Here is a 13,005-nt window from a genome sequence, read left to right as displayed (position 1 = left end):
AGTTATGGTACATTTACACAATGTGTGGTAATAATGTAGAAAATTGTACAGTCCAGCAAGTGCAAATGCTGCAGCTATTCTGACACCACTTGTTAAGCTTGTGGTTAAATTTGATGTTTGAATGTGCCTTCAGATCCAGTAAGCAATGCAATGGTTGAGAGAGGTTCATGTACAGTGTACACTAAGTACAGTGCAGGGTACAGTAGTGTATATAACAAGGAATTCCTTCATAAATCATATCTTGTACAAGTAGTGAACTGCAGGTACACAGCTACTGCATAGATATACTAAACCCAGAATCTTACAATAACCACCTCAGACTTAAAGGGGGCATTATTTAACACTTTTGCACCAAAAATTGAAACATTTTAATTGAAAAATCTGTCTAATCTGTAATTTACTTCGGATCCAAATTTCAACATATTTGTGCAACTTAAATAATCTCACATTTAAGGTTTCTGACACACGCATCTATGATTATGGCACCCTTGCTGCATTAAGGTTGGTGCTAAAACAGCCCACGAGGCGCACTTATATTTTGTGTACCACAACAAACTACCAAAATGTAAACAAACATGGCTGACAGCTGTGTTTCTAGCTTTATATACTTGTATGGTGTAATAATATTTTGGCCCCTCCACTACATGAATGACACTTGCAATGGAATAGGGTTGATTCAAGTTACTTTGTAAAGAAATAATGAGAAAATTGACTTTTTGTATTGTCCTAATGCAGCTTTAAATCATATGCAGTAGAATGATAATATTACAGTAACTTTACTTGCTGGAGATATACATGTTTGTAAATGTATGTAGAATGTAGATAGAACTGATGCTTTTTGGAGGTGCTTTTTCCATGATTATTGTGTGTAGTATTATTTATGACCTGTCATCATGGTTCTTTCCTCTTAGGCCTGGTTTACACGTGTGTCCTTTATATGTGTTGGGCGTGGAACACTGCGTGTTTTGTGTGACAGATTTTTTTAGCGTGTAAACAGCCTGCCGTTATTTTTCTGTGACTAGCAGCGCGGCGCCGCACGCGCATCGTTCCACACCCAACATATATAAATGACGCACATGTAAACCAGGCCTAACACATTCCAGTCATGAGTGGACAGGTACATGTGTTTATTTAGATACATGTACATGTACATGTAATGTTACCTGTAGAATAAAATATACAGTTAGTTATCCTTGACATTTCAGAGTCTTCCTTCCAAAGTCAGCTAATGCAAACATTCTCCATGTTGAAATATTTATAATCATATCACTTATGAAGTGCCTATTTCTGATCAGTAATTTGCAGAAGAACTTCTACAAAAATACAAAGACGAATTGTCACTGATGCATGTTGTGTAGCTATATAGCCTCTACCAGGCATTGGAAGTGGCTGGAAAGAATAGAAGTTGGCCAAATATACAGATAACATGCCAGAGGAGTTGGTCTGCTAAGTAGTACCTTTGCTGCACCCAAGGTTAATGTGGTTGTACCCAAGGAAATGTACCTTAAAGAAAAAACATTCAGGAGACAAAATAGGAAACTGTTTAACAGTCAAAATGCCTGCTTTAGGTATGAAAGGTTTTCATTATCCAAAAGTAAAAGGCTGGCTTGTTTAGCCAAAAACTATAAAAGCCATCTTGTTTAGGATACAAGTGAAGTATGACTTTACATGTACATGTAGATGAGCTCTCCAGGCCAGAAGCAGGTACAGTTAATTCCTCTACATTGCTATGCTTGAATCCAGTTTGTTTCATCAAAGTCACCATTAGGCCACACCGATTTAATTTCATCGTTAACGGATTTTTCTAGAAAAATAATAAATAAAAACAGGCCTAGGCATCCTATTATGGCCCAAAATGGTACGATAGGAGCCATAAAGTCAACACACTAGACTGGTTCAAAATTTAAACAATGAATTTTGAACTTTTGATGATACCACTGCATTGAAAGATGGAATAACTGTTACAGTAACAACTAGGAAGAAAAGGACTGTTTTCAACTGTGCAGGGCAAAATATGAGCATTTTGCAGTTGATTCTGAACTTTTTTTTTGCAAATCAGAAAAAAATGAAGCGGGCGAATCCGTTAACCAAGAAATTAAATTGGTGTGGCCTTAGTTTGAATATCATAGCCGCTGCGATAGTTCTTAGAGTCTTTGAGGACAAGTCCAACAATCCCAGAATTAAATGCCTGTATTGGGGGAGAACCTGCACAGACTTGGCCAACAACTGATTGGTACTGGTACTAGTACATGCTTAGAACAGTACAGTATGCTACATGTAATTATTGTAATTATCATCGCTGCCAATTGGTTCATAATGAAAGAGCCCTAGATTTTCTTATATACATGTACCAAAAGTAATGTACTCTTAGACTAATAATCACTAGTTGTCTATCAATATTTCAGGTGGCCGTCAACACTGACTGTTTATTTTAGACGGCAAGCCGTAAGCCAGGCCACCTGTGGAGGTATCACTCACATACTGGCCGAGACAGGACACAGTTTATTACAGAAGCCCTAACTTTCGCACGGGGCAATTAACCTGGTGTATCCAATAAGTCTCAATAATCCAATAAGAAACCATGAACTGCACAGCGGGAGTGGGTAGTTGAATCCCTGGCAGTCTTGGAATTTTGTCCCTTGCGTGATTGTCCATTCCTTTCGATCACGGTAGTATCAAACATCAATTTGCAGGACATCACAAGAATATAGTGTTATTTCTATACATCAAAACACACAGAGTGGAAGTATACAATGATCAGAAAGCAACTATACACTCATGCTATGACTGTTAAGCTTTGCAGTCCATAATCTAGATAATATACTATTAGTACTGTACATGCAGATTCTGATGGGAGCACTATGAAATATTTCTCGGCGCAGGCCTTAATGTTTGGGAGATTTTTTAAGCTCCTCAAATGGAGCATGTCGGCAGAACGTACTGCACCTGCGCGAAACCTGTAATGTATTGTACATTATGAGCACTTCGGCAGAATGTCTCATATAAGGTTGTATTCGCTCATATAAGGTTAGCATTTCAACAGTAATTTCTGAATGGTGTGTCAGAAAAGATATCTTCTGCAACAGTCAAAATTCTGATGCAACGTTGACCAAAACTCCAACGAAAAACACGAAAATCCAGGGTTCTGTGCAGGCGCAGTACGTTCTGCCGATGTGATGTGCAGGCCTTTATGTTTGGGAGATTTTTTATGCTCCTCAAATGGGATCTCCTGCTCTAAGACTTGTGTCCCCTGTGTGAGAGTTTGTGAGCCTTTGTTCTAGGCTGGCGATGTGAACTCCTGCTGGAGGAGTCAGAGGAACTGGACACGTTGGATGTGTCCTTATGTGATGTGTGGGAGTGGGACTGGACAGCAGCTTCAGCACTAGTGTCCCCGCCGGCAGACCGAGACTTGATGGAGCTGTTGGCCATGGACTTCAGGACTTGGAGGATCGTCATGGGAGCCACGTTCAGCCGCAGGAGGTCCAGTACCACCCTGGAGAGGGGAAAGTGTAATTGTGTTGACTTTGACATCACAAGGCAATCATACACACAGAATGACATCACAATCATACACACAGAATGAGATGACCACTCAAAACCGAGGAAAAGTGGTCTTCTTAGACATAGTGGTCTTCTTATACAAAAACCATGGTGACAAAACTGAAGCAAAATTCCCACCCATTTTAATTGGGTGAGTCCAAATTCTTTTGGGCTGCCTGGAAGGTTAAGTTTTAAAACCCTTCCCCGGCCTGACCTTGCCCCCAAACACCTGACGTTTAGGAGCAGACTGACCAGATTTAGGCCATTGCCTATTTGATAAGAATCAAATCAAATTGGAGGTAAACTTGAGTGAAATTTGACTGCCAGACACACCCCAACCCAGGGCTTGAAATACTGGGTACATGTGCACCTTAGTGCACCCAAATTTGGAGCTGTGCACCCAATTTTTTTTCTGTGGGTGCACTGGTGCACCCTAATATTTTCTTAGGTTTAACATATGTAACGTTAAAGATTTTGGATATTGTTATGTATATTACAGCATATCTAAGTGTCAGAAAAAATAAATCATTGTTATTACACTTTTCTTGAAATGAAACAGAATTAATGTTATAGTTGCTGACATTCTACCTATTTCATGAATATTTTTGTGCACCCAATTTTTTAGGTAGGGTGCACCAGTGCACCTATTCCCGAAAATGAATTTCGAGCCCTGCCAATCACTGATGACCTACATTATGTACTCCCTATCACAGTTGACCTTGTTTGTACCAGACCTACATGTACTCCTTAAACCATGTTTGGGGGAGTGCAGCAATGTTTCTGGGGAGGCCATATTCAGCTATGATGGTATACAATTTGAATTCTCCATTTCTCGACCCTTATGACATGGTCTGTTATCTTACTTGAAGACGTGAGGGTCCATGGTGATACCAGCCAGGTTACACAGCTCAAACAAGTCAGCCTCCTCTCCTGACAGAACATTCTTACTCAGGACCATGAAGTTGTACGTCTGAGACTTGGCCAGCTGTGGAGACGTCATGATTCAACCTGGAACAAAGTGGAAGTTCGGACAGATTAGAACTACTAGTATACGTGAGTTCTGGTAGGTAACATTCAGGTCAAGGGGACCGAGACCAGTAGACCTGAACATTCTGGCAAATACTACAGTCCACACTTCTAGGCATCCGCTGTTAGAGTAAACCTATCTAGCGTCCCCTTTGGAGCTAAGGAGGACTATCATTTTCGTGGTGTTTTCTGTAATTTTGCTCCACGGTTGCGCTGTGGAATACAGTAGAAAATTTGTTTGGAGTTGACAGAAACTTTGTTGCTTGATTATTTTGCTTTCTTTCTTTTCTTTCTTTAGGTACACGTACACAAGAACAGTAAAATTTAATGACAACCAGTGATTTTTTATGTTTTAGTGTGAATGGTTTCATTGTCCCAACAGATCAACCGAGTATGTTGAGTGCATCCTTGATGTTATGTAGTATCAATCATCATGTTTCCTCGCAAAATTATATTTCTGTAACGTTAACAGGTTATTTCTTTCTTTCAAGCCCACAACTAAAGCAAAAGAACAACAAATTACACAATTGAGCTATAACATGTACATATAAAAGGGCTTTACTTGTGTAATGAATGTTTTCATAATTGTTTGAGAATAAAGACATCTCTGTTGGTACTGAAACTTGCGAAAGCATGCGTCCCTTTTTTTGGGGGGGGGGCGGGGGTCAACTAACCGGCTATCTCTCTATAGTGTGGTCACTTGTCTATAGTGGTCAAATTTGGCCAGTCTTGATTTGGCCAAACTTGAACCAACAGGACCCAAGCACCGTAGTAAAGACCACGTTTAGCGAAATATATAAACGTTATAAATTTTTTGCTTGTCAAGCTAACGTTTAAAGTACTAGTAACAGTTTTACCAACCAGTTTAGGATTGGCTGTGCAAAATAGCGACAGTTAGGACCCACCTGAAGTTGTAACGTGATGAAGAGACTACTAATGGAATGTAGACTTTTTAAAAAAGCTTCCGAACTATACACCGTTACGATTTAACGAAATATAATAACATACACCGAACAAACCGCTACTTTTTTTCGGATCTGACCGCCATTTTGGGCAAAGAATGATGGGAGGTGTTCGGGAGCTCAATTTTGCTAAACCAATCCGCCAAGAATTAGTGCCGCAAAATTAAGTATTATTTCAACTCCCTTTGAAGGACCAGAGGTAGCAACTATTCCATAAATATTTTATAAATCCGATATAGTTTTATAAAAAGTGGTTATAAATGACGTATTCCCTTTAGAGAGGCCCGAGTTCGAGACTTCCCTATTCGGAAGGTCACATCTACGTGAGTGCTGCGGCTCGAGGTGAGAAGACATCTTTGCTGAGGTCTGGGCCAAGTTTTCTCCAAAATTCCCAAGTTTCGTGGCAAGATTGGGAAGCACAAGGACAAGACTAAAGGCGTCGCAATGCCGGACTCCAAGCAGTCCGCGCCCAGTAAGGGCAAGGCGGCGCCAGATGAGTTCAAGGGCTGGTTGTTCAAGTGGACGAACTATCTGAAAGGCTACCAGCGCCGGTGGTTCGTGCTGTCCAATGGACTCTTGTCGTACTATAGGTGAGCCCCCCTCCCCACATATACTAGTATATATTGGAGTTTACAGATTATACTGGAATTCCTGCCTTCATAATTATATTCTGACTGTATAGAAGGATTCCATTTTATGCCTAAAGGAGTAGGAATACATATAAAATAGTGAAACTGTCTGAGTTGCGAAGTTTGATAAATTATCCATCCAGTATTATAATTATCTGCTGACGTCTGCTAAGTTGCCATAAATTCTGCTTTTCTCAGATATTTTCACAGGACTCAAACTAGTGTAAAATTGGGACGAGATAATTTCATTCTCTAAAGAATAAGACAGTGCCCTGTTAATTTATATACATGTATTTTAATAAAATCAGTGGTGGCTGCAAATTATTATTACATGGATATCATATTTAATGGATTTTTTAAAAATAAATTTTACGACATAGATTGTCTTATTAATATCGGTGAGTCACTTGTTAGTGTGAGTTGTGTCAGGTCAGAGTTTCCACGTGTACAGGATGACACAAGTGTTTGACTTGACTGGTTACCTACACTAGTAGGGCAAAAAAACGCTATTTTAACGCTAACGGACAAATGCGTTTCCAGTTTATCGCTTCTCAGGAAGCATTGTTCTAAAAACTACGCTTAGCTATCGCTTCTTTATCGGTTCTCAAACGCTCCTTTAACGCTCCCTTAACGCTACTTTCTGTTATGATTCCCCTTTGTTTCAAAAACACATCCCTTAATCAGCTGTGAAAACTCGCGCGTCTACGAGAATCACGCCCCGCACCGCGTTCCCGGGCCGACCGGCGAGTGACACGCGGCCGGCCAAAGCCCTTTGATTCGAAGTGGCATACAGCCACCAAACAGCGTACGCGTGGAGTCAGCGTTTGCTTTCTCCACGTATGATTCCGTGTTTTCCTTGGTACGTCAAAGGAGCTTGAAATCATCCGTCTCCTTAGCGAACAGGGAATTGCGTTGTTTTCAGAAAATAGCGACAAACGTCGATTTTATCGGCGACGCACTCGATACATTTCCCGTGAACTGATCATTTGCGCCAGTTTTATAGAACCGCCGACGGTACTCAAGGAGCGAAAGCTCCTTGCGGTAAATACATATAACTTGACACCGGCATACAATACTATTGTTAGTATCTCCGTCGACAACAAAGGATAATCCTGCCATGGAAGCGTTCTAGAAGCGATTGGTCCTGTCAATTTCCTCCCAAAAAGCGATAACCTGGCGATATTGTTGCGATCGCACGTAACATCTAAACTGTCCACGGAGCTATCCATTGTTGAGCAGAAAATGCAGTAACTTTGAAGCAGCACGTAAGTCTGGCGGTACGACAAGCTTCACGGGTCGATTTTATCCGCGAAATAATGAATGTTTGTATGAATGTGTCAGATTTTGTAATATTAATAATCGCAAACATTACAGTGTGTTTTGTTAGGTTTCCGACACACGCAACACGTCAGCCGCTGTGTGGGTAATTTTTTTGATCTCGGTTTCCATATTTTCTCGTTCGTATTCGGCGTACATCGTCAACCAATCAATTTGTATGGTCTCCTTCCGAAATACTGCGATCTTGGTCGGGAAAGTTCGGTAGCGAGCTGAATATTTGCTTACGGGGAGGAAAGACCACAAACACATTTGTCGTATGAACAAGGACGTTGATGTAACCATTATAACGTCCTTGGTATGAAGTCAATCAGTTATTGAACAAACATCTCGTGATAAACTCTGTTGATAAGAGTGGTTTTCAAAAATAAAAATCTGAGGTCTTTAAGGGAATGGGAGTCCAAAATCACACGACAGCTCTGAAATCACATACGCCTCTGGACAGATCATGTCTCCTCAGACACCACGGCGCCGGTCCTGTCAAAATTGATTGATGAACTCTGAAGCAACCGCGGGTCGGCATCAGATCAAAGGCGACGGCACAACTTTCGCTACACTCAAGTGCTGGGAATTCTGTCTTACCGACGACGTCACGAAATTAAGGCTGCGAAGATTTTCTGACCACTTAGATACGGCCTTTTTAGCTTTCGTCCGGTCCCCAAGATCCGCTACCGTTTTAGGTCTGCAACTTGGAAACGCTGGAAACACTGTTTGAAATGCCGTTATAACACTAGGGAGTCCATTGTGCGTCGTGCTTTGTTTTGTCCCGTAGAAAGTTCTCGCCGAATAAAAGTTACAACCAAGCCTTTTGGAAATACTAGCTTGGTAACAAAATCACCCATTTTCAAAAAGAGTAAAATCAAACAAGATACCCTTTTAACATATGATTAACTTTGTGTATGTTTTCTATTTTATACGAATGCAAAGGTGCGTGGAATAAACTGCACGATGCGAGGAGGAATACTGCGTGCTGATTCTTCCGAAGTTTTCAGAGTATTATCATTAATAATACTAGTTCATGTAGTTGTTGCCGGCGATATTTTGTCCTAACACAACTTGTTCTTACTAACATACTAGTAGTGTGGAGATAACTGCATTGTGTTTATACATATGCATTCTGTTGAGGTCTGTTGTACTAGATACCATCAGGCATATTATTTTTAGCTTACTATATATCGATTCCTGATCGATATGGCCGTGGCGTCAAACGGCTTGAATATGTTTCGTCATTGAAAACATCTTTTAATTTTATAAGTCGCAGGTTACAGCTTGTTGAAAAATGCTTGCAAAATGGTAACTTTTAATAGTCGAAATTGAACATAAACCAGAACAAACAGGCCAAAACAAACAAGACGGCAAGACAAGGCCACCTCCTGGAAAGACCAAACGGTAAGTATAGCTTTCCTCCGACGATCGATACTCGTATCTGCGCACCTCACGGTAAAAACATTTGTGGCCATTCGGACACACGCAGGGGGGCTACAGGGAAATACTTCTTGATCCCGTTTCAAAATGACAGTCTGTTTGATCATGGAGGTTTGATAAATGAAGAACTACAACTTAATACAAGATTTTTTCATCAAAGTTCGACAAAAATAGACCTTCGTGTGAACCGTGAGTAAAATCATGTACGAAATCGCAAAGTCCTATATCCTAACAACAAATGTTTGTTACTATTACCATCATGGTCATCCCTTGATGGCCCACTAAAGTGCAACACTTTTAGAAAACCCGTAATTTATTCATCATTGATATGCACAGTGAAAGCTGCAGGCCCATTGTCGCGATGATGCAAATGCGACATTCCCTTGCGTGTGAATTGGTGGATGAATGATTTTGTCCTCGAACCTACAAAAAAAGAAAAGAATCCGATCAGACATGAGGCTTCAAAACAAAAACTATATCCTAGTTTTACCGTAGTGGACGGAGCTGCGCGACGGAGCTAATAAACATTTCATCCGCTCTTTTCTAGTCCTAAAACGGAATTTGATACAATATATAATCTAGAAGACTGGTAGGTAACATTGTTGTGTCTAAAGGATATCGAAATTTTCTACCTATATTAGTCCCGGTAAGGTTTGTACTTCGAATAAAAGCCAACGGACAGTCGCTAGTTAGTTTGTAACATTACCAACATGATTTGACAGGCAGTTTTAGAACCTCACTGCAAGTCAATCAAACAAAGATCGAAATTTGCTACATCCCACCATATAAATATTGCATACGGATATTCGTGTTTTAGAAATAGTTACCCATTATAATTATTGCATGTATACGTTCTCCGATGAAATGTCTGTACCCGCCACGGTATTGCAGCATTCGTACAGATTGCATCTGTAGCTGCTTTGTAATCTTTCTTTACACAATTCCTACGTCGGAACAAGTTTAATTTCATTTAGTTTGTTCATAAACTTCTTTGTCCGTTCGACCATTTCACGTAGTTCCGCAAAGATTTAGCTGAGTGTAAAGAAGTTCCACGCAGCGCAGAACGTCACAACTCACAACACGCCCGCCGGCCCTCCTTTGTGTCAAACGAGCCGCTTGTGTCAATCAAATCTAGCGGCGCTTGGCCTTTGAAACACGTACATGTACTATCGGCATTCTGTGAGTAAAATGTTGACGGGGGTGGTGTGGGGTGATTTAAAAAATAGGCCACTTTTTGTTGGTCCCTTGAATTTTTTACATTGACTCATTATGAATCCCAGCGTACAGCGTAGCCGCCAACTTCTCGTCGATCACGACAACTTTTCTTTTGGGAGAAAGCCACTAAAACCGGAATATAAATGCTTCTGTAGCGGCCAGATTGGGCTCCAGATATTTTCTGGGAGATATTACCCGGGACTTTGTCGTAAAAATGAGCCAAAACTGTGGCAGAAGAAAAGCCGACATGGCGTCGCTGCAGGCGGAAGAAGAGGTCATTTGGGGTTAACGGAAGATCTCATTGTGTCATGGGGAAAACTGTCTAACATTGTACCCGATTTCTTGCTTTTATTAAGGTAAATCGACATCGGCAAATAAAATCCGGTAGCTAGAAGTCTTAGATTTTAAATTAATTGCCTAGTTTGGTATATTTTGTTTTAATTTAGAGCTTTGAGGAGTCCGTATTTTGACGATGCACCACCCCATGACAATGGGACATGCAGACAAATTTATGGACGCTTGGCGAAGCAAGGCTCTAGATGCCGCGTAAATACGAAAATTTGACCGCAGTTTACATTGAAAAAATGACTTTGAACCGAGAATAACTGATGACCGATCGTCAGTTGTTTTACCGACAAAATTAGTGGCGTATGCACGTTCTGTTTTGTGGGTTAACATAAGTTGGACGTCGGTAAAGTAAGCAGGACTGTCAGACCAAGGAGCTTTCAAAGTTGGAACAAAGAAAAGCGGCGCCGCGGGCTGTTCAGACGAGGACTGGAAGCGTGCACAGCGCGACGAACTGAGCGGCCGTCCTCTGGGCGGGACTCAATTAATTATCAAATAGACGCTAATTGGTTCTTAAGCACTAATTGTTAAAAACAATGGATAGTCTCTGTGGGTAGTCTCAACCTTAGGTGCGAAGAAAAGTTCGTAATAAGTACGCATCAAGAACGCTACTGTATCGCAACTGTATCGCTTCTCGGGAGGGCTAATCGCCACTGGAACGCTACTGAAACGCCTCCTTTGTTACAGAATCGCATGTGTCCGTTAGCGTTAAAATAGCGTTTTTTGGCCCTACTAGTGCTAGGCCAGCTGGGAGGTGAAAGGTCATTCCTGGGTTCTCACCAGGCTGTTTGAGCCTTGTAGGGGCCCTATGCTGTGATCTGGACCCCTATGCTGTGATCTGGACCCCTATGCTGTGATCTGGACCCCTATGCTGTGATTTGGACTCCCTATGCTGTGATTTGGACCCCTACATGGTAATTTGGACCCCCACGTTGTGATTTGGACCCCCACGCTGTGATTTGGACTCCCTATCTAGGCTGTGATCTAGACCCCTATTCTGTGATTTGGACTCCCTAGGCTGTGATCTGGACCCCCATTCTGTGATTTGGACCCCCTGCGCTGTGATTTGGACCCCCTGCGCTGTGATTTGAAGCCCCTGTTGTGATGTAGCCCCCTACACAGTCATTCAACCAGCATAGAGGTCAGATAGAGGTGTTTCTTTTTGGGGAGAACCTTGTGATCCTTCCTAAGTCTTTAAAAACTTAAAATTTGACTTATGAAGCTATAACCTTGCTCTAGTGGAGACACTGCAGAGGGAAAAATGTCTCTATACAAAATCTGTCCCTAAATTTAAATATATTAAGCAGGAACTAGTTATAGGAACTAGTATTCTCAGAGGGTTAACTTATGTCAGTTTTCAAGTTTTTCGTCACGTCTTTTGTCTTGACTCTTGCCTCTTGTGCCACGGAAAGTTGTCCCTTATACCTCGTCGTGGCGTCGGGTGGTGTAGTGGTTAGAGCAATCAACTATGAACCGGGGAGACCCGGGTTCGATTCCGAGTCGTACCCGGTACATGTCTGCGCGTGAACATGCGCCCCGACGTTGTGCCCTTGGGAAAGGCACTTTACACGACTTTCCTCACTCCACCCAGGTGTGAATGGGTATCTAACTTCGGTTGGGGAAAGTCGTATTGAGGTCACTTTGTGGCGCCGAATGGCAGCCGCACAGACCCTTGCGACAGTTCCACAAAAAATAATTGTGGAACAAATATGTGTTTCATGTGTATTATTTGATTGTTGTAATTGTTGTGATTTGTATTGATTATTATGTGATACCCTGCATCAATTCAGCCGTATAAAGGCTGCAACTGCACGGGTACTGTTTGGACAATAAAAAACCATTTATTATTACTAGAAAGGCCGACATTTGCTTGAGAGCAAATGCAGCAGATGGCTTCACCCTATCCCCCATACCGAAAATGGATCTATCCTACGATGGCTGCCAATAGTCTACACCCCCATGCGGAAATGGAACCTTCCAATGCCGGAAATAGCCAAAAAGCCCTATTTTACATAACTTTAAAGTGGTGTATGTCAAAATCGTGAATGACATTCTTTGGACATGTGTCCAAGGTATTCCCATACCAAATTTCAGGTCATTCAGATTTAATATTAGGGCACAGGAGCCAAAAATGTACATTTTTGGTCCGAAAATAGCAAAAAAGCCCTATTTTACACAATTTTAAAGTGGTATATGTCAAAAGCGTGAATGGCATTCTTTGGACACGTGTCCAAGGTATCCCCATACCGAATTTCAGGTCATTCAGATTTAATATTAGGGCACAGGAGCCAAAAATGTACATTTTGGGTCCGAAAATAGCCAAAAAGCCTTATTTTTCCCAATTTTAAAGTGGTGTATGTCAAAAGCTTTAATGGCATTCTTTGGACACATGTCCAAGGTATCCCCATACCGAATTTCAGGTCATTCAGATTTAATATTAGGGCACAGGAGCCAAAAATGTACATTTTGGGTCCGAAAATAGCCAAAAAGCCTTATTTTTCCCAATTTCAAAGTGGTGTATGTCAAAA

General features: G+C 41.3%; 2 protein-coding genes across 3 annotated transcripts in view; one reads left to right on the top strand and one right to left on the bottom strand.

Annotated features, from left to right (window-relative positions):
* Nucleotides 1-3,120: 3,120 nt before the first annotated feature.
* LOC109469560 (mitotic-spindle organizing protein 2-like) lies at nucleotides 3,121-5,639 on the bottom strand. 2 transcript variants are annotated; one of them, XM_019768095.1, is made up of 3 exons: nucleotides 5,472-5,639; nucleotides 4,404-4,548; nucleotides 3,121-3,493 (listed from the first exon to the last, which is right to left on the bottom strand). In XM_019768095.1, the coding sequence occupies exons 2-3, from the start codon at nucleotides 4,538-4,540 to the stop codon at nucleotides 3,235-3,237; spliced, it is 396 nt and encodes a 131-aa protein (XP_019623654.1). In that variant the 5' UTR covers nucleotides 4,541-4,548; nucleotides 5,472-5,639; the 3' UTR covers nucleotides 3,121-3,234. The 2 variants fall into 2 exon arrangements, with proteins under 2 accessions (XP_019623654.1, XP_019623655.1); XM_019768096.1 differs by having other exon boundaries at nucleotides 5,575-5,596.
* Nucleotides 5,640-5,842: 203 nt separating this feature from the next.
* Nucleotides 5,843-13,005, top strand: part of LOC109469559 (oxysterol-binding protein 1-like) — a 50,234-nt gene continuing 43,071 nt past the window's right edge. The window contains exon 1 of the mRNA XM_019768091.1: nucleotides 5,843-6,118. Coding sequence (XP_019623650.1) covers nucleotides 5,973-6,118 — 146 coding nt within the window. The 5' untranslated portion in view covers nucleotides 5,843-5,972. The remainder of the gene's footprint in view (nucleotides 6,119-13,005) is intronic.

Source organism: Branchiostoma belcheri, unplaced genomic scaffold (genome assembly GCF_001625305.1).
Source record: "Branchiostoma belcheri isolate BF01 breed outbred unplaced genomic scaffold, Haploidv18h27 scaffold208, whole genome shotgun sequence".
Classification (NCBI taxonomy): Eukaryota; Metazoa; Chordata; class Leptocardii; order Amphioxiformes; family Branchiostomatidae; genus Branchiostoma; species Branchiostoma belcheri.
This window is presented reverse-complemented; position numbering and strand designations above follow the sequence as displayed.